General features: G+C 37.0%; 1 protein-coding gene across 5 annotated transcripts in view; it reads left to right on the top strand.

Annotated features, from left to right (window-relative positions):
* Window positions 1-20,321, top strand: part of EVI5 (ecotropic viral integration site 5) — an 83,356-nt gene that overhangs the window by 55,746 nt on the left and 7,289 nt on the right. For all 5 annotated transcript variants that reach the window (XM_009640613.2, XM_035896089.1, XM_035896090.1 and 2 more), the window contains one exon: window positions 4,602-4,697. In XM_009640613.2, coding sequence (XP_009638908.1) covers window positions 4,602-4,697 — 96 coding nt within the window. The remainder of the gene's footprint in view (window positions 1-4,601; window positions 4,698-20,321) is intronic.

The raw sequence follows: 20,321 nt of genomic DNA on the forward strand, positions 1-20,321 counted from the left end.
ACATGAAAGCAATAATAGTAATATTAGGATTGACAAGAAAGAAGGATATCAAGAATGTCCTGAGTGTGGCCTCTGATGTCTCTAGCTACTGGGGTTGGACCATGGAGAGTGCAGGCTTCTGTCCTTTGTGCAAGTAGACTTCTGTTCCCCAGTTCCAGTTATCCTTTGATCTCAGTAGTTGAGCTTCCATCTGCCACAGCTGGCTCTTAGGCTGAGGTGGCTGATGCCAGGCAAGACTTAATCCATACAAGACTGATTTCTTCCTGCCTGAGTCTAGAAACCTTTTCAACATATGCTGTTGGACCCTTAGGAGGAGAGATTAATTAATCTGCTCTTTAGAGGGTTATGATACCTGGAAGCAAAATGAAGGATGGCAGCAGTACAACAGGAACAATGGAAAACATGCATCTCCAGCGAAGCAAATGAATGATAGAGGGCTAGTAGTTATTCCTGGAAGATTATTATCTTAAGTTGCCCTGCAGTACATCAACTAACTAAATAAATGCAACAGCCATATCCTGCAGATAGTGGGCTGCAGATTAAATCTGCAAGAATCCATCCGTGTTACTGTTTAAGGTCCTTACCTTTGTTTCAGTTCCATTCAGTACCTGTTGTGTTTTCATTACACAGGTTCTGTCCCACTTTCATGTCACTTGCAATTTAGATAATTCCCTGTCGCTCTTTTTCTTGGCCAAGTTTAATTCAGATTTTGAACTAAGAACAAATGGTATTAATCTCAGTTGATCTCAGTTGCCTCATGACTAGGTCAGTATCAAAAGTTAGAAATTATATCTATGTAATGTATTATATTTGAAACCGAAAAATCCAAGCTGAAGAAGCTCAAGCTTTCTTAATTAAGCTACTAAATGAAACATGGACATAAAATCCTTTGTGCAGTTTCCATGTGTGTTGATAAAAGTTTGGAGCATAGGTGTGCTTGCTGTCTCTGGGGCTTTCACCAATCACAGTGGCATATAGCTGTGCTTTGGCACTAATCTAACATCATCCGGAATTACAATGTACAAGTGGGTATCTAACCTGCATGGAGGCAGAATACAGGGTTTGTTTTGCAGTGGAGGTTTCCACTATCTCAAGATGCATATGCACTGACAATACTCCTTAAAAGAGACTCTAGGATGATATTAAGATCACTTGATAAAACCAGTAAGAAATAGGGTTTTTTGATAGTCAGGAAGTAACAGCTAACGTGTCATATAATCTAGGGTAGGTGGAGAAGCAAATCTAGAATGACAAAATTTTTGGGATAAAGTATGCTCTTTGCGACATACCAATAGATAGCAGGGAAAGCTGTTAATATTGCTTTCTGTCATGTTAAAAGGAACTGCCGTGTTGAAAGCTTTTCCTGCCAACAATTTTTCTTTTTCACTTCTGTCAGGCTGCCTCAATGAAAAACTAGTGTTAAAGAATATTACTACCAAATTTAAGGTGCTCACATTAAAATTAATTTGCCTTTGATTACCAAATGCTCATTAGATGCTAGAAAGTAATCTGAACTTAATGCAATTTGAAATGTGACTGGAAAGTGAAACAATTTTGCAGATCATAGTAATATTTCTTACATGCATGAAAATAAATACATGTATTGAGAAATATCAATCTCTTGTCACAGTTTCAAAGAATATCGGTTAACTTAAAGATCATAATCTGACAGATAAACCTACTTTTTATTTAAAAAATGTTTTGGTTCATCTGAAATATGTAAACTTTCAGCTGTCTGCTTATTTGTTCTCTAAATGAAATGATTTTGGTAAGAATCTAAAAATATTTGAATGCTATAGTGTCTGACCCCTGCATGTTTTCCAGTGGTTTGCTACTGCACCTGCATGAGTGTCTTGTAAATAACTAAATCAATGGCATGATTGACTTAGCTTATTTAAAAAAAAAAAAATAGAATGTATCTGTGCCATTGCTCAGAGAGATGAACAGCAGCTATGAAGAAGACTGATACCTAGTCCTAAAATTTCTCCTATGTCATGCTTCCAGTTTACCCACTGTAGACAGACTTTGTAGCTTATAGAACATGGGCTTAGTTAGTTAGCTAGAAATATCTGATTTCTGTTGCAGCCAGTTAGAAGGATCAGCTTCTGACCTCTAGGGTTTTGAGTGTTGCAAGAGGAAGTTACAGCGTGACTTTTCTTTGAAAAGTACATTTGTAGAAAATGACATTGCAGAGTTCCTTTTTTGTGCTAAATGCATTTTTGTGAATTGTCAGCTCTACAAAATCTGTAAGCTCCGAAAGGAAAACTGAAACTTATTTGCCCTTCACTAGTAATGAGGATCTTGCAAGCCGGGCTTAGGCCCTACATTCAGCTCCAACTGTCTGGAGCTAGAGTCAGTTCTTCCATGAGCAAATTTACATGTCAAGTTATTCTGTAATATCTGCGTTAACATTACAGTGTTACTTATGGAATAGATAGTAATAATAAAACCACTTAAAAATAATGAAAGTGTTTAACTCCCAACATGTTATACTCTATATGGTATATACTAACAGCTTTCAGCTATTTGGGCAGTGCCAAACTTAAGCTAGTAAATGTTACTGCTTCTGCTGTTAGTTTATACCGACTTAACTTGGGAATGCCTGTTTTGTCCTCTTGTGCATCCAGTTTGAATGTAAGCTCAACTATTTATTACACTTCCATTTTAAAAGGCCTATGACACCTATGTTCTGTTTATCGTAAAAGCTGGCTTTACTCTTGCCTTTTGATGCTGTACTGTATGGTTACGTAGTAATTTGGAGTCCATAGAACAAGAGGCTTAAATGGAAAAGGCACGGTTTCAAACAGAGGGAAAGGACTTGGACAAGCATTTCTCCCATATATTGCTACCACAAGAGATCAGGTCATTCCCGTTGCCTGGAATCTCAGTTTCTGACAGCAGTGAAGCTTTTTCTATATACAGATATAAACAGCATTATTTTTGTTCCGCGGGTTAAGTTGTTTCTGTTTGAGTTTCTCCAATACTGATAGTCTTCCTTGTAAAGAGAGGTAATGGGCTTGGGGGGAGGGTGTTTACCTATTTAGGACAGGAACATTAGTAACATTGTTAATAATAATAATTTTTTTGTGAATTTGAGCCATAGGTTGCCTCAGAAACTAGGTTCAATATGGAATTATGCATTAAAGGATCTTGTGTCTCCATGTTGCAGATTCTGTGACTTAATAGTGAATATGACAAAGTTATTTTTCAAGTAATATTGTAATGCATACCTTGCTGCAAGAAAAACAAAGTCTGAAATTAGAGAAATTGCTTTGAGTTTGCCAACACTGACAGTGCTCAAGGTTGTTCCCTTCATGCAGCAAAAAGGGTTGGAAAGTGGTATACTGTCCCTCCCCCTAATGTCCTGGTACGTGCTCTGTCCTGGTGTTGATATTTCAGAGGGATGTTTTAAAAGAACCTCTCTGTTAAAGCTTTTTGTCTTGTATTTTGAAGAACAGTTGACACCTTTCATTCTAAAAGGTATTTAAATTCTGTTTGCAAATGACTTTGAACTTGCCTGTTGCTGAAATGAGCTGTTTGCTTTCTTCAAGTACAATTAAAACTTCAGCAACATGAGCTACAGGTAGAAAAAAGATATTCCCATTATATTTCTGTATTTCTGTAATAAATTGGTTGTATGTGGCTTACACACATGGTAAAGATTGATATAAAATCAAGGTGCTTCTGTCTTTTAAAGCTGGTGGCTGCTTCAGAAATTACTCAGCTGGAAAAAAAAAAATGCAAGGCTGCTCTTGACTTGCTAGTAGCAAACTGAACACGTGGGCGGCCTTCTCCATCAAGGATGGCTGTTTATCTCAGATCTGCCAGGTTTGGTTCAGTCACATCAGGATTCCCTTTAGGGAGAAGCTGAAAGCTAGTGTTGCAGACATTCAGGTGCAGATGACGCCTTCTTGAACATCTTGAAACTTAGGACCTGCATTTGGTTGACAAATAAGGGAAATCTCACATTCCTCTTCATCTCTGGCTGGTTTTATATGTCATTTTTTCTCTGTACCTCTCACAGAATTGGTGCTAGGGGACGTACCTCTCTTCAGTTATGCTCTCTGGAACTCTTATATGATAAATACCACAATATTTTATATGTTGCAAGATTTTTTAGCTTGTCATATGTAATGTTTCCCAGTGCATGTCTTGTAAAGCAAGGAAAGAACGCATTTTGTTTACTTGTTGCTTGGAGACAAGGGGAATTCCTTGTTACTAAATGAAAACTTTACGTTAGTGAAAATAATGCACACTAAGAGATGTTCCACATGGTGATAGTATTCTGTAGCGATGCTTTACTAAATTGCATATGCAACCTCATGTACACTGGATGTGAATTCCACCTGTGAACCTCTGTTAATTCTTCACGCTCCTCCATGAAACCTGCCTGCACTATGGTTGGTATTGGGCGGCTCAGCGTGGTGTGAGCTACTGACGCCCCTAGATACCTGCTGTAACTTCAACCAGATGAACAGTGCTCAATTGTGTCTGCGAATAGTTTCAGTTAATGACAAAAATATCCAGACAGTTAAAATAAGATTTTTAATATAGTATATCTGTGAATAATTTGAATAAGATTCTTTTTTTAACCAAAACAGAAAGAAGAAGGAAAAATTCAAGGGCAGCTTAATAAATCTGATTCTAACCAGTACATCAGAGAACTGAAAGATCAGATAGCTGAGCTGCATCATGAGGTAAGTGATAAAATACCTCTGTCGCTGATCACTTGCACCTTTTGTCCTATCTTTCATTTGTAGCAGGTTTTGCTTATCTAATAGTTTTTACAGCTTCAGTACCTGATTTTGCCAACATATCTACTTTAAATGAATGCAATAAAATTAGCTCTTATACGTGAATCTTGCCCTTATCCTGGGATGTAAGAGAACAAAAAATTTATTTGCATGATTTGACATTAAATGAGATCTGCATTTATGCTCCGTCTTCGTTTCTTCTTAATTTCATGAGTTGATCATATTTCACTGTGTTGCATTTATTGCATTTGGAGCTGTGTGCATGAAAATAAGCCCCTTTACGTCGTTATTTGCTACAACTTTTAAGGCTAATTTAGTTAGAAACTAAACTGCATTTGTGCAAAAGGAAGATTCCATGTGTAGATTTTTTTGGTTCTTGCTGTTGTGAGGATGAATTTTACATGGTAATATACTGAGATTGCTTAAAAAGAAAAAGGATGCTTGCTTAATATCAGTTAACAGATTTTTAAGTTTTAAACTGCCAAAACCTTCAACCTATGAAATTTGTGTCTTCAAACTTCCTTGCTCTAATAGCTGTAGTAACTTTCTGTTAGTTAAAAAAGCTCAGAAGGTCCTGAAACCGAAATGGCTTATGTAACTACTGTGCTCACTGGCTCATTTCAGTTCATCCTGCATTGTGAAGAAATGTCTTTACCTAATACTACACTGTGTGCAAAATGCCCAGTCATCTTTGCATTGTAGTCTGCTTCTGTTTCCATATGCCTTCTAATGCACAGCTCTGATGGTCTTGCCTAAAACCATAGTATCGTGGAGCAATACAACCTAATTGTTTGTTGCCTTTTTGCTTTTGTTAAATAAACACATCCTTTCTTTCTTTAAGTGTAGGTAGTGTTTTCATAACAATCTTAGTGGATTCAACCTTTTAGGACCAGTCCCTTGAGAGTTATAACATAGTGGAGGATCTTGGAATGCTGTCTATGCTATAGATTCAGGAGAGTCTCTGGGGCCATCAGTCCAGCACCTTTAGCAATCATTAAGCTCACTTAAAAATAAATTTAAAAATCAATAACCTGGCGTCTTCCATTAAAGGACTATAACTAGCTTGCTTTGTTCCTTATGAGAAAGTAAGTTGCTTGTAGAATTCCCAGAAAGCCAGATATTTTGCATATTTTGCAATAAATAAGGCACTGTAGTGACTTTTTCCTCTCCTCAGCATAGGTTTAAAAGGTAAGGAATTACTGCTTTGGAGGAAAAGTAGAACTACAGTTGGAAAGCTGTTGCATAATTTTCTCTACACAAGCATTTTCATGTGTCTGGCTGAGCAAGTCAGTTGTCGTGAAGGCATACGATTGTGTATGTATTTAATGTGTGTAAGTTTATGCAAACAGGTTGGAATAAGGATGAGGTTTGTTGGCTCACAGAACGATGATAATTCTGAGTAATACTAGTGATTCCTAGACAGTTAAGTCTAGACAAATCTTTATTAACATTTCAATTCGATTGAAAGAAAATATCAGCTAGGGAGAATATGAATTTCAACAATAGTAGAGTTTGAGTAATTCCATGTAGAAGAGCACTCCTCTTCCAGACAAGTTCTTTCTTGTGGCTTGATTTTTCACTTCCAAACTAGGTAAACACTATAGGAATAAAGTACTTCATTTTAGGATAGATAGAAACAGTAGGAAGAAACTCTGCATGTAGTGGACAAGTTCCACCTTGGCAGCGTTTCTGAATGCTTCCCTGCACAGAGTTTCTTAAAGCCTGGAAGTCCTTGTTTACTAGTGACTTCCCCCCCCTACTGTTATGTATCTATTTGTCTAGCTTTTATTTTAAAACTTTGGAGGGAAAGTAATACTTCATGCACAATTCTTTATTTTGAGCGTAACCCACTGGGCTGATTTTGAGGTAATGAAAGGTTAAGTCTGAAATGTCTGTAGTAAGTTGGTGCTAATAAATAAGAATTAAGTCTTAGATTAACATAGCTACTAAGTAAAGAAACAGCAAAATCTGAATAAAATGGCAATAGGAAGAGGCAAAAACATTTGCCCTCAGCTGCTAAATGTTAGGAGTAGTATAATTTAGTCAACACCAATTAAATAAACCAACCTTTTTACATCTGCACTGAAGTGTCTTCATGTGTAGATCCATTAATGACCATGCTCTTTGCTTTTTGGCTAGCTGCTTTTTGATTCTACTTCTGCAAAAGCTAAAAGAAACGTTACAAATTTGCAAATTCATCTTCCTGAAGATAGGGTGATGGTGTACGTGACATGCTGACCACAGCCTCCCAAATGGTTAACATGTAAAAGACATTGGTAAAGAAACGGAGTTCTTGGTGACGGCGTGATTACCATCTAGTATATTGTAATTGCAGAACTTTAAACTGGACATAAATTAATACAAAAGTTAGTTTGAGGTAGGGTTGGGATGGATATGTGTGAAACAAGATTAAATGACTTGGCATGGCCATCAATGTTGATTCCACTTAAAACTTCTTTTTTTTTCTCGCCAGTCCTGCATTTTTAGAGGTTTACATCGGAAAAACTGCATGTTCTCCATCTGAAGGATGGAACAAAATGATGAACGGATCCTATATTTTGAATATAAGTAGCTGCAAACTAAGTCCATATTCTGGCCTTCTGATAAATACTATTTCATGTCTTTGGCCAGCAATCTGAATGCATGTGCTCCTGTATCAGTGGAACCTGGAGGAGCTAGATACTTCAATTCTGTCCTGTGACACAATCCATCAGATGGCGATGGTACCAAGATGTGGCAACACCACCATCCATCCTAATTGTAGAGTTCCAGTGAAAGGTCTACTGTTCCACCAATGTTTGCAAGCCAGGCTAGTAGCCAGGGACAGGGCAAACCTAGAACACCAGTGAGGAACAGCAAACAATAAGGAACAGCAAAGAGAGGATCACTATTGCTGCCCAGGGTCTAAAGCTGAATCCCCCTGCTAAAAGGGGTATGTGGGGGGGTACTACAGTGCAGGTGCAACAGGCTGCTGCTGTAACACCTCTTGACTTTGTAGTGGAGGCAAGTTTGACCCTCAGATTTCAGATATTTTTCACCTGTTCCAGTGTGGTAACCTAAATCAGCTATGTATCAGAACTCTGCATATAATTTCAGATTATTAATTTTATTTTGAAAAAGTTTTGTCTATACTTTAAAAAAACTTCCAACTGATTGCCCTTTGTTGTAATCTGAGTCCATTGATTAATTTTAGTCTTTTCTGAGCTCAGAATTTTGCATGCATCTTAAATATGGTGCAGCTTGCAGCCTAAAGGTTAAATTTCATCTGCTTTGATTACTCACCTGGGAACAGCAATCCTACAGTCAGTCTTCAAATCATATTATGAGAAGAGTTATTTGTGGTAAATTCAAGTTATGTTCCTGTTACTGAGTAAAACTGCACATACTGGAAATTGCTAGTATGGCATCCAAAACTGAACCAGTTAGGCACATTGCTATTAAGCGTACAAGGTAAATTACATAGAAAAAAGATGATGCCTTTTTTCTTACCTTTCAAATAAGGTAAAATAACTATAAATGGAATTACTGTACTGGATTTTTGGTGTGTTCTAGCAAGGTACCTGCCTGATTCCCCTTATACCTAGCCAGTGGATTTCTGTAGTATGGTAAGCTGAATTGGACATTGACTGTTTCACAGTAGGTCTTAAACTTGTATTTGATGAACACTCCAGGAGAGTGAACAGACAAGTCAGAGCTTTGAGAACATTGTAACAAGGTTTGCGTGGTAGACTGCTGCTCTATGCACACAGTCTTAGATCTACTCACATGCATTCTTTCTTTGCGCTAACTTGAGTAACCAAATACAAGATAGATTTGAGTAACCAAATACAAGATAGAATTAAAATATTTAACATAATTTACATTACTATGGGAAATGCTGAATTCATACTTAAATTCCTCAGTGTAGCCATAATGTCCCTCAGAGTTCATGTACATGTAATTTAATTATTATTAACTTGCAATTTTAACTTTAGTAAATACGTCAGTCATTTTTATGTTCACTCCCCAGAAAGTTACTAACAGCTATCCTTTAATCTTTTACATAACATATCAACATTTGAAGAACAGCTGGTGCAGTATTTCTAGTTAGCCTATGAATCCTGTGAAAAGTTGTGTCTATTTAGTGTCAGATTAGTGCTGCACTTCCTTTCCTCCTTACTGGCTGAGCTGCTTTATTGGGCACAAAGTGGTTAGATGCTTATGCCTTACGGCTTTATTGTCAAAGGCTGAAACTAGTGCAAAAACACAAAATTTTGAGGATTGTCACAGATTCAAACAGGAAGTCATGATGTAAACTTTTTTCAGAGCTTTTAATATGCACTAGACTTAGACACTCTGCTTGCCTTTTCAGAAATCCATGTCCCATTGCCATTTGTTCTTTTTAATAATTGAAATCTTTCCACCTAGCATTTTCTTTCTTCCTCCATTTTCCTGCTGTTCTTAAAGCTATCTCTACAACATTCTTGACTTCTAGCTTAGTAGGATTTTAATCTGAAGTGCTTTTCCTTTGTGCAGCTGGAACAGGCTGCAGCTTCTGTGAAACAACTTGATTACTCTTGTCAGTAAGTATAGAAGCTTGGTTGCCCTGTCTTCAGCGTAAGAGAAATCAGGTCTGGGGACGGTGAGCACTGTGCTGTGTCACTTGACCTTACAGTTAACGCGCTTTAACTGATGTAACATAAATGGCGTGCAAGATTTGTGCTGCGGGTTACATACTGTCAGGCTGCACAAGGAGTGCTAGTACTTCATAGACGTTGCCTGGGATTAGACACTGAAATGTTAAGTGAATGTTAACTTTTGTGATCGCTATTCAAGAGAGTATCCCACTTCAGTAGGTAGTACTGAAGTAAAGCAGCGACTGTATGCAGCAAGGAATATGTAAAAAAATTTGGACTGTCACGAGAGTCCAGTAAGTAAAGTCGAAGGTTTAAGAAAAACTGACTAAGATAAATCTTGAACTGGTTGTTACTCATTTCAGCATAAATCACATACTAGGGAAAAAAGGAGGAGGTTCTTTGTAGTTTGCCACTCTCTACTTCTAATTCAAGCTGAATGGAATTAAATGATTTATAAACTGCTGAAGTTCTGCATTTCATGCACTACCCCTCTGTACATGCAGTCACTTTATATATATTACACAGCAGCTGTCTCTGCTTCCTGTTGGATGTTGCAAGGCTCGTATGTGTTACCTAGATTACAGGAGTGGTACAAAAGATTAGAATTGACATGCTTACCCACAAACTACACTGGCAGACCACAAGACACCTTTGGAGACAAAAGCGAGTGGTTTCCAGTCTTACAGACTTTGTGATTTAGGACTGAAGTGCTTCAGTTTAAATTGTATTTCGAGTGAAACTTTGTGAATTGTCTTTTATCATACTGCTAGCTGATTTTTCTGTCTCTTGGAATGCTTTAATGAGTTTGGTTTGCTGTTAAACTTCAGTTCCTTATTTATATTACTACAGTATTTCAAATGTAGGTTGGTTTTAATCTGATGACAGTTTTCATTTTAAAAGCTGAATTCTGTCTAATTTGTATTCAAGTCCACAAAAACAAGTAGCCTCAACAATTTGGGATTACAGAGCTTTATTCCACAAGGCTATGATTCTATGGCATATTGGCCATCTGCATTAGGGGACAGCTTTATGAAGGGGAGCAGCAACATACGGAAACTTAGTGCTTCCTTCACTTAGCACACATTTTTTCCTTAGAAAGCAGGAATATGGATGTTGAAAATAACTCTTTAAAATCAATTTCTAGCAGTGTTTTTCTATACTTGAGGGATGCAGTAGTTGTTTTTAGCTCAGAAGCAGCTGAAGAATACTCAGAGCTTAGTGATGCTTTTTTTTTTCTTTGCCAAATTATTTGGCTTTTTTGACATACAAAATATTCTTTATAATCTTGGCACCTTTTGCTCTTGATCTATATTCTTAGGTTAAAAAAAAGATTTCCAAGTAAAAGGTTTCAGACATCTGTAGAGTCAAGGAGACTTGTGGAGGGAAGAAGGTGGTTTCTGGGAATTTATCTGCAATTTTTGTCTTAGATGTGAGTAGAGCTTTCAAAAGATACTGGGCCATTTCTTTCCTATATCTCTTGTCATTCCCAGGGGATACAAAAAAACTGACTGAATTAGGACTTGACTGAATTAATGCTAAAAGCATACTAAACACAAAGTTACCAGGGAGGACAACTGAAGCAAAATAGCAGGTTTTGAAATAGACTTGTTCCTTTGTGCCCTTGCTTTTGCTTCTCATGCTGTTCTAGCTGTTGTCTAGTCACCTTCAGCAGCCAGTGCAATTTGTGACCCTGAGGAGGAGGATCAGCTAATTCCTACTCACCTAATTTTGGTGTCTTAGGTAACATTAGTAAGCTGGAATGGTTGGCTTTTTTTTTTATCCAAGGAATTTTGAAGGCGGGGTGTGGGGGGGGATATAAAATATTCAAACTGTAAGCGGGATGTAGAAGATGGGTAGGGAGCACTTTTCCACTTCTCATTCCAGTGCAAGAATTAGGATCTTCAAATTAAACTGGAGGTGTGTTGAAAAAACCACTAGAGGATATGATTTTTGCAAATTTGAATGAAAAATGGGCTATTTGCTGGAGTTGGAGAAGAATGTTCTGGGAAAGTACCACTACTTATTTGCCTACTGTTAAATTCTTTCCCAGGCATCTGCTATTGACCAATGTCAGAGTCAGCATACAGAGCTAGTTGTCTCTTAGCTGTTCCTCTGTAACAAGAGATACTCTCAAAAAATGATTACTTTAAATATTTTGAGAGGAAGCAAGGATGAGATTGTTTGCTATTGTGCAACTCTTATGCATGTGTTTGTGGTATTTGAATGAAAAACAAAATCGTGCTGTTAGTGTGGCACACTGTTCCAACAGGTAGAAAACCCTCTGCAAGCTGCCCATGTTAACAGTATTTCAGCATGGCTGATGGAGAAGAACAAGATGACAGAAGATTTTTTTTGAGGCTTTTAAAAGGCTGTAACAGTAACTTTACCTGAAATTCTGGTGATTAAATTCTTGCATGTTGACAATGCAGAAAAAGGGGGATTTTTTTAAAAAGTATTCCCCGTCTTCAGTATCTGAAAACTTCAGATGGCTATTCAAGGAGGTAGTGGCTACTAGTTTACTACTCTTCCATTCCCACATACATATAGTTTATCTAGGAATGGATCTGATATTATGTTTTAAGAACCTAATGCAGTCAGTAAGATTCTGATATAGGTGTTATCTCATGGTCTGATCTTACTCCTGGTGAGCTAACATTTTAAGATTGGCTTAATGAAAAGAGATATAAAAGTTGGAGATTAAATACTGTGCTTTTAAAAGATTTTGCTTGTGTAAATAAAATTCAAGACACTTTAAGTAATTACTTTGAGGATAAATAATGCATAAGTTAGGACTGAAGGAGTAATTGGTAATATGGCTGAATTAAGGATACATTTTGCAACTTGGGTTAGCTTTCTAGGTTTTCACTGATGAAACTAAAATGGAGAAGGGAAAGTAAAGTGTAGCCATCAGTGTGAAGGATTAAAAAAACCCACCTGTATAGGCAACATAATACAACACCTAAATAAAACTCAATGCACTATAGTACACAGGAGGAAAGTTTAAAGCACATTAACAGTTCCTTTGGTCTTACCTACCATACAAGTTTATGGTACTTAAGCTGTGTTTAAAAGCTGCCAAATTCTTTCCTCCTTGTTTTTTTTTATTATGAACTAATAATCTTAAATCAATATGGTACAGTGAGTAGTTCTGGTCCCCAGCACAGTTTAGTCCAGGTTGTCCCCTGAAGAGATGAGGGAGTATCTTTACAAGCAACCAAATGATGACTCCTGTATCAGCCATAGTTGAGCACAAAATGATGATGCTGCTTGTGGCCCACTGGTGGCACAAGGTGGGTTGGCCGCTTCTAGCAGCATTTCAAGCTCCTGTTTCTCTTACAATAATAACATCTGGGCTTGACGGTGGGATACCAGCAGAGGAAGCATTACTTCTGTCCTCTGTTAATTTTGTTACGAGGCTTCCTTTAAGTCAAATTCAATACTTACTAAGTCAAGTATTCTCTTGTCTGAAGCACCACTAGACTACATCCAGAAGCAGGGTAAATAACTGTGAGCTTCATCCTGCTGGTGTCCAGCTGCTTGGTTTGGATGTGCCTATGCTGTGTTGCAGTAATGACTGCAGTGTGGGCACATCTTTAAGTAACTTCTAAAACTTCAAATGAGTTGTATGTAGCTTTGCATGAAAATATAGGAAATAAGAGGATTAACTGGGAAAAGTGAATTCTAGTTAAAGTTCTCCTGAAGGGCAATGGCTAGCAGTGGATGAGAACATATGGTCAAATGAGAATGAGACACGATCAGATTTATCAGCATTTAGGTATCTTGGAAACAGAAATAGGTAACACTTCTTTCATCAGAACTAAGGAGAGAAGAGCAAGTCCAAAAAGGCCTGGCACTCTTCTTGTAAAATTTATAATTAGATGGAATGCTCCTCCACTCTGTCTCTTGCTGACTTATTTCCCCCCCTTTCTTCTGGAAGGAGTGTGCTATTTGCTTTCCGTGTAATACAGGCAGATGTATAGTTGTCTCTTTGCAGTTGTCATTTTACTTGCTTTCCTAAAACCAGCTAATCTTTGTGGGATTTATTTCAGTCAACTTTTACATTGTTCTCGCTTCGCAGTTTTCACTAAAAATGTAATGTTTGTTAAAAGTACTGTATTAACTCTTGCAAAGTGCTTGTTTCTCAATACTGACTAGAATCACATTAACACTGTCGAATAGTTTGTTTTACTAGACAAATGCTTTCAAAATATGTGGTGCTCTATAAATGTTTTCTTACTTGATAAGAAATGTTGTCCCTGAAAGGAAATATGTTATCCTTCAGATTTACAGAGTAAGCATTTCAACTTGTGGTGGAAGTTTATAGCACAATAAATCATGTGCTTTTCTTTTACCGTATCTTGCAAGCACAGTTGGACAAGAGACCATCAGATTTTTCCCTCCCCACAAGTAAAGTTCTTGCAAGGCTGCTGGACAGCTAAAAATGTAGTTGCTTTGCTAGTACGTGTCAAAGTTACAGAGCCTCTGTGCTGGCAGAGTCTGATTTAAGTGGTTGTGGTCAGTCTGAGGAACCTGTGATGTGATAAGATAGCGTTTGTGAGGTCATGTGGTTTGCAAACACCCAATCTAATGTAGCAGCTTTGTCTACACAGGATAGTTAAATATATACTGTATGCTTTAGAAAAGTGAAATGCTTTGCTCCTTTAATTCAGCTTGTCCTTGAGTCAGAGATGTTATACCGGCTTGATAATACAAAGATTGATACAGAAGTGCGAGACCGAACAGATCGGGAGTCTTAATCTCCAATAACTTTCTTCAATTTAGTCACCCTGCCCTTAATAAAAGAGCTAGCTTTAGAAACTGGCTTAACTAAGTAATCAACAGGCACAAGTGTTACTGCACAATGGAATGCCGGTATATTTTATGAACATCAGTTGTTTAATTCAGTTGATTTTAAATGGATGTTCATAGTGTAATTAACACACATGTTACACTTCCCTAAAAACCTATGATTGATTCCATAATGATGGTACTCCATTCCATGAATCTTTGGCCACAAAATCCATCTTCATCTTTGCATCAGGTAAGGTTGATTTATCTCCTTTAACCCTGGTGCAGCGTCAACAAAATATCCTCCATCTCTCGTGAGAGTGAAGGAAACATCTAAACGTGAACAGCATAACAAACAGAATAGGTATGACCTCGTTCACTTTGAGGGCAACACTTTTAGGTTTTAATCTTAACTGTTTCACTGCCACTACTGACAAATTAGACTTAGTCATAAAATAAATGAAGATTGGTGATCGTTCTGTTTACAAACATTTCCCCTTTTTTTTTTTTCCTGACTGTATCCTGCTGTGTCAAAGGTCCAGATCTGTCTTGTTGAGCAATATACTAGTGCTTGACTGCAGCATTAGAGATGAATGTAGCTAGCTATACTTAACTATACTAAGTCCTTGCTTAGAGTTTGTCTGGATTGCCAAAGCAAGTCAACTGATTATAGATAAGGTTATTTCATTATCACGGCAATAACGCTCTTCTCTTGAGTGTTGAAGCTGCATGACCTGTCTGCTGTACTAATCGGAGCTATGTCAGGATCTATCCTATGTTTCTGCCTCTAAATCAAGTTTTGGGGATTGAAAACTGGAGGGAATTTGAGTAGCTCTTCCTTGCAAAAAAAAATTTGTTTTGGCAACCATGCACAGCTGCCATCTATGTGAGAAGCAAGCTCAGGAGAGGAATGCTTGTAATATGTCTCTGTAAATTTATCTGAATATAACTGGGACAAACCCCTCCTAAAATTCTTTTATCACTCTCAGGATGGCAGCCAGCACAGATGGAAGTCATTTCTGCCATCAGAGGCAAAACTAAATGCCTCTTAGTCCCTTTAAAAATGCTGAGTTTAACTCCTGCTTTAGAAGGACAGAGTAAAAGTGTGAAATGATAATTTCCTGTAACTGTTCCCCATAATGGGTACATTTTCAGTCTCTGTATCAGCCAGTACATTCTAGTTAAAGCTTGAGGTTTCAGTAACTATTCTATAAATAGATGCATGCTCTAGGGAGAATAAGCATTGAGATTTAGGTAGTTCCTTGGATATAATAATTGCAGTACATTTAAGTGTGATCATGCTGCTGTTTTAAAGTATTTTTGTTGCCATGTCCTCACTCCAAATAAACACTTGCATTAGAATTTCTTGTAGGAAGAGTTTCTGGGAACTTTCCTTCCACCTACCAACTAGCTATTTATAGAAACTTCCCAGGGCTAAGTCAGCTTAGACCTTTTTTTGGAATTGCATACAATCTCACTACAACAAGCTTGTCAGGTCTTAGAAAAAATCCCTCAATAGATAAAATCTGACTTACAGTTACCGAAGACTGCTTTCTTTTTGAAAATAGTTTAAAAGTTAGGTACTTCCTTAGCGCTGTTGCTATTTCAATTGCATATTTGATACAGAACTTCAAAGTTTAATTTGATTACACGGCACTAGATCAAAACCAGATTCTTTAACCATATAGTGCAGTGATCAAAAAGTCATGACCTCCCATTGATCGCTTTATTGGTTTCCTGTTCTGATTCACTGGAAACCTTCTGGTCTGAACACTTGTTGCTAGTTTTAATCTTTGTCACGTTTACAATACAGCAGACTTGTCTATGGTAAGACTGATATACAACATACATTTAACATGTTTTCCTTTTTGCTCAAGTGCTTTTTAACTAATAATGTTGAAGAAACACTTTTTTATAAAAAAAAACTTAAGTCAGGAAATGTAAGAGTACATTCAGAGCAATATGAAATAAATAGCAGGAAAACTGGAGATGAGCTTTCTTTTAATGCAATAAAACTAGTATATAGGTTGAATTTAAAATTCCTGACATCTATAAGGATTTTGTAAAGCATTTTGTGTTACTGTGAGACTGAATATGACTTACAGAAGCTAGCAATTTAAAACAGAGGCCAAATATTTAAGTGCTATTAAAAAACCCAGAAGCCTGAAATGACTCAGTCTTGGAAATTTCTTGCTGCTCTTTTGCTTTTTCCCTTACGACACACTGCAATGGTTTGAGTTCTGTCTAGTGATATGGTCAGCAAAGTTAATTTGAGATAAATATTTCAGAGATAAATACTGTGTTACCCTGGGTCATCCTTTTAAAAGTACGAGTTTCAAACCCAAAGGTAATTCTTTCCTTGAACATGAGAATTTAGTAGTTGATCACATATGTGAGCTTGGATTCCAAAGAGTTAACGGTGAGTGGGGCAGACTCATCTAATGTTGTAGTACCTCATGACTATTGCTTTTAATCCCACTATAGATGACAAAAAAAAAAAACCCAAACCCTCAGTCTGGAGACTTTTTGTGGTGTTTTTTATCTTTTAAGAATAGCAGCCATATTGGGACAATTAAAAAAAGCAGCCTAGGTCTGTTTGGGTGTACAATAGTGCCATTCACTGCTGTTCTGGTTTGGGCCCACAATAGGCTGATCAAGCTTGGAGTTTAATACTCGCTCTGACTTCTGACCAGCTTCTGTTGTTGCCAGTTTCAAGCTGTTTTGCTGCAATTGTTGTAACAAGTGGATAAATTATACTGCAATTATATTAGATTAAATTGAATTTATGAACTCCAGAAACAGTTGTACTGTTTTGATATAGTGCAGGTTGAGAAGTTCAAACACATTATGAGACCCTGGAGACAACTGGATGTGGACAGATTTAGTCTTCCTACCATTAAGTTATGCTGCAAATCAGCCTTCTTTGAATCCTTCTGCCATACTGAAAGTAATATAAAATTAATTTTCTCTATCTGCTTCTTTCTGCTTGTCCTAAAAACTCTAACAAATCAAATGAACTTTCCTCCAAGATTCATTTTATTACAGTTCAAAACAAGGAGCCAAATACTCCACCAAGTCCTCTAAGAATTTTTGTCAACTGATTTTTATCTTGGTATGAGCATTATAAAATTGTTGGGGGGAGGCGATGAGGTAATGCTAGCAGGAAGCAAATACAGCTCTGAACTCATCCATACAAAGCAGAGTTAGTTTTCTTTAGGAAACTCTTTTATAGTTTATATTCTTTAGAAATACTGTTTTCTAGAAACCACTAAACTTGCGCTATTCTAGAATCATTAACTCTTATCAGGGTTTGCTGTTGATTGTGAAGGTTTCCTGTTTTAGTCATGCTAAACTCAGTCCTAAATAAGTGGCCAAATGTGCTAAGGTGGATGCCAGACTGTCTTGAGTACGCTGGAGCGCAGCTTGGCTCTTCCTACAGGGATCCTGTAGCCAGGGGACTGGCTAACAACTTCATTTCAATGGCCGTTGCTAGACTCCCTAAAAATCAGCATTTTGTTTATCTGACTGAAACTTCTGCTGTGCGAAAATTTTTAGATGAGGAAATTAATTTCCATGTTTAAAGGATATCAAAGACAAAACTATGTCTTAAAAAAAAAGCCTTCATGATAAGTTAAACATTTAATAGTGATTTATTAACTACTAAGCAAATGAAGCAATTTTGCAAACATATTTTGAAATGCTCTCAAGGCATGTTATTTGTAAGCATGATCAAGACATTTCCTGCTTTCTTACATCACAGTACCTAATGCACTGGATTTTTTTTTTAAACACCTGTTTCAGTTTGCTTGGTTTTGCTTAACTAGTCTAATTTGTTAAATTACTCTGATTAGAATCTTGAGTACTGCCTTACAAACATCACTTTTGGGGTGGGGGAAAGACAAAAGGAAAGATAAATCGTAAAGCTATTTAATGGTGATTCCAATCTGCTAAACACCAAATCTATGTCAAACCTCCAGGCCAAACACTTCAGGCTAACTTTAATATTTGTAGTTCAGGTGAACTGCAAGGAGAAAAGGTATTTTTGTATTTTGTGTTGTAGCAGAACTTCCCAAAAATAGTTTTCCAGAGGGTTTTTTTAATGCATTTCTAAATGTATTCACTTTCCTCCTTATGTCCGTGACTCTTCAACAACCCATTAGAGTGTGTTGAACAACTTGATTTCTCCTGCCTCCACTCCCCTCTCCCCCTTTTTTTTTTTTAACATATTCCTTTAATATCTTTTGAGGTCTACGAAATATTCTAGTTCAGTTTTTAAATCTCTAGAGGTAGATATGGCACTGGAGAATCCAAAAGGGGCTTCAGTAAGAGATGTGGGGGTAGCCACCTCTGCAGCTTTTCATATGGATTTCAGGGAAGAGAAGCCCACGCAGTCCCTCTCAGCTGTTACCATTCAAACAGCGAGTCCATGGTATTAGGGCCTCTTTCTTAGGAGGGACAACAGTGATTGGGTAATGGGAGCAAGCAGAATAAATGGGAGTTCAACATCTGTTTGGTCTGGTTGGTTTGGGCTTCTTGAATCATCAGTAACTTCCAAGAATGGAAATTGTCTGGCATTGCTTATGGCTGTTATTTACAAGTTAATAATCCTAATTATGGCTGCATTTATAGCTATGGCTTTAGAAAAAAACCCTTAATGTTAACTGAAGTGAAACAGGAAATTGACTGACACTGAAATAAAAGCCACAACTTTGAGCCTTGTCCTAATACAGTTACACTGATAACACACTTCTAATTTAACGTAACTTTTTCAAATTTATTTTAAAATTTGTTAGAGAATGTGTCACTGTTTCTAAACAAAGATCGTTGTATTATATGCAATATGCATTGTTGACTTATTTTACACATAGTCTTATTTTACACGTAATTTTGAAAGTTATACAGGTTGTCAGGGAGCTCTCAAAAGACTGTCCTCTGTCTTTTGCATGTGATCCACATGTTTGGGTAAAAACTGTCTCATGCTTGAGGAAAATGAAGAATGTCTTTAAAGTTGGTTTGGTTTTGCATTAAACTTTTTCTTAATTGCAGGATATGTTAAACCATACTTAAGCTTTTTTTTTTTAAAATTTCAGACTTTTCAAAGATCAATAAGCAATGGCTTTCGTTAAAATGCTTTGATACAATTCTGTCACAATGCATACCTAACAGTCCCTTTCATTATAAGGAAGCTGGTTCTGTTGGGGAACTTCAGAAACCCCATTTGCATTGTAGCTGTACAGCCATTAAACTTGCTAAGAATTGGTTTAGGTGATGGATTGCTAATATTAGTTTCTGCAACTATTCATTTAGCTCATGATGTCTCCATTTGTGCAGTGTTCGTGTTGCGATGGTTTCAGTATGAATGTGGCTCTCTGTGGAAGTACAACCGTGTATTTAAAAATCGGCTTCAGAGAGCTTGTGTCCATGGAAGTGAAAAAGTAGCATGAAAAGATCTGCAGCCTTAATGTTCATTCTTCTGTGCATGTGGAGAAATGCTTCTGCATTGTAGTACCTACTGGACATAATATTTGTCTGAACTGATACTTGTCTCCCAAACAAACATGTATTTTCCATTAATTTAGTCTGAGATGTTGCGACTAGTTCATTTTCTGAGAAAAGCATTTTTTAAAAGAAGTAGCTGGGAGCTTTTTAAAGAAGTGATAAGAGTACTAGTGTATGCCTTAAACTGGAGTGATCTCATCACAGTGGGAGAGGGTCAGCAGTAAGTAGCAGTCAATTGTTAAGTATGACCCCATTAGATGCTGCGGACCGGTAGTCTCAAAGTTTTAAAAACTCCAATTAAATCACTTTTATTCATGTTAAATGTGATTATAATTTAATAGATCTGCTATTTTTAATTGGCTTGTGATTAGATTTTGACTTCTAAATGGCTCTTTTCATGTTGCCAAGTTGATGATGTTTTTCTGAATTACAGGACAGGTATTTGGAAATGCTTATGACTTGTTTCTCTTCAGCTAGAAGTGGTTAGATCATACTTTCAGCAACATTCTAGTTTTCTTTTGAATCGTGTTTGGTTTTTAAGCAGGAAATCTTACTAAGACTTCCTACTGTTACTAAGGTGGAGACAAAGAGGGAACTCTGATTTTTAGATTCCTCTTGCTATAAGTAAAAGCACTGAGAATTCAGTGTCTTTGTTCTTTAAATA

This window comes from Egretta garzetta, unplaced genomic scaffold, assembly GCF_000687185.1.
Source record: "Egretta garzetta isolate BGI_Z169 unplaced genomic scaffold, ASM68718v1 scaffold706, whole genome shotgun sequence".
Lineage (NCBI taxonomy): Eukaryota > Metazoa > Chordata > Aves > Pelecaniformes > Ardeidae > Egretta > Egretta garzetta.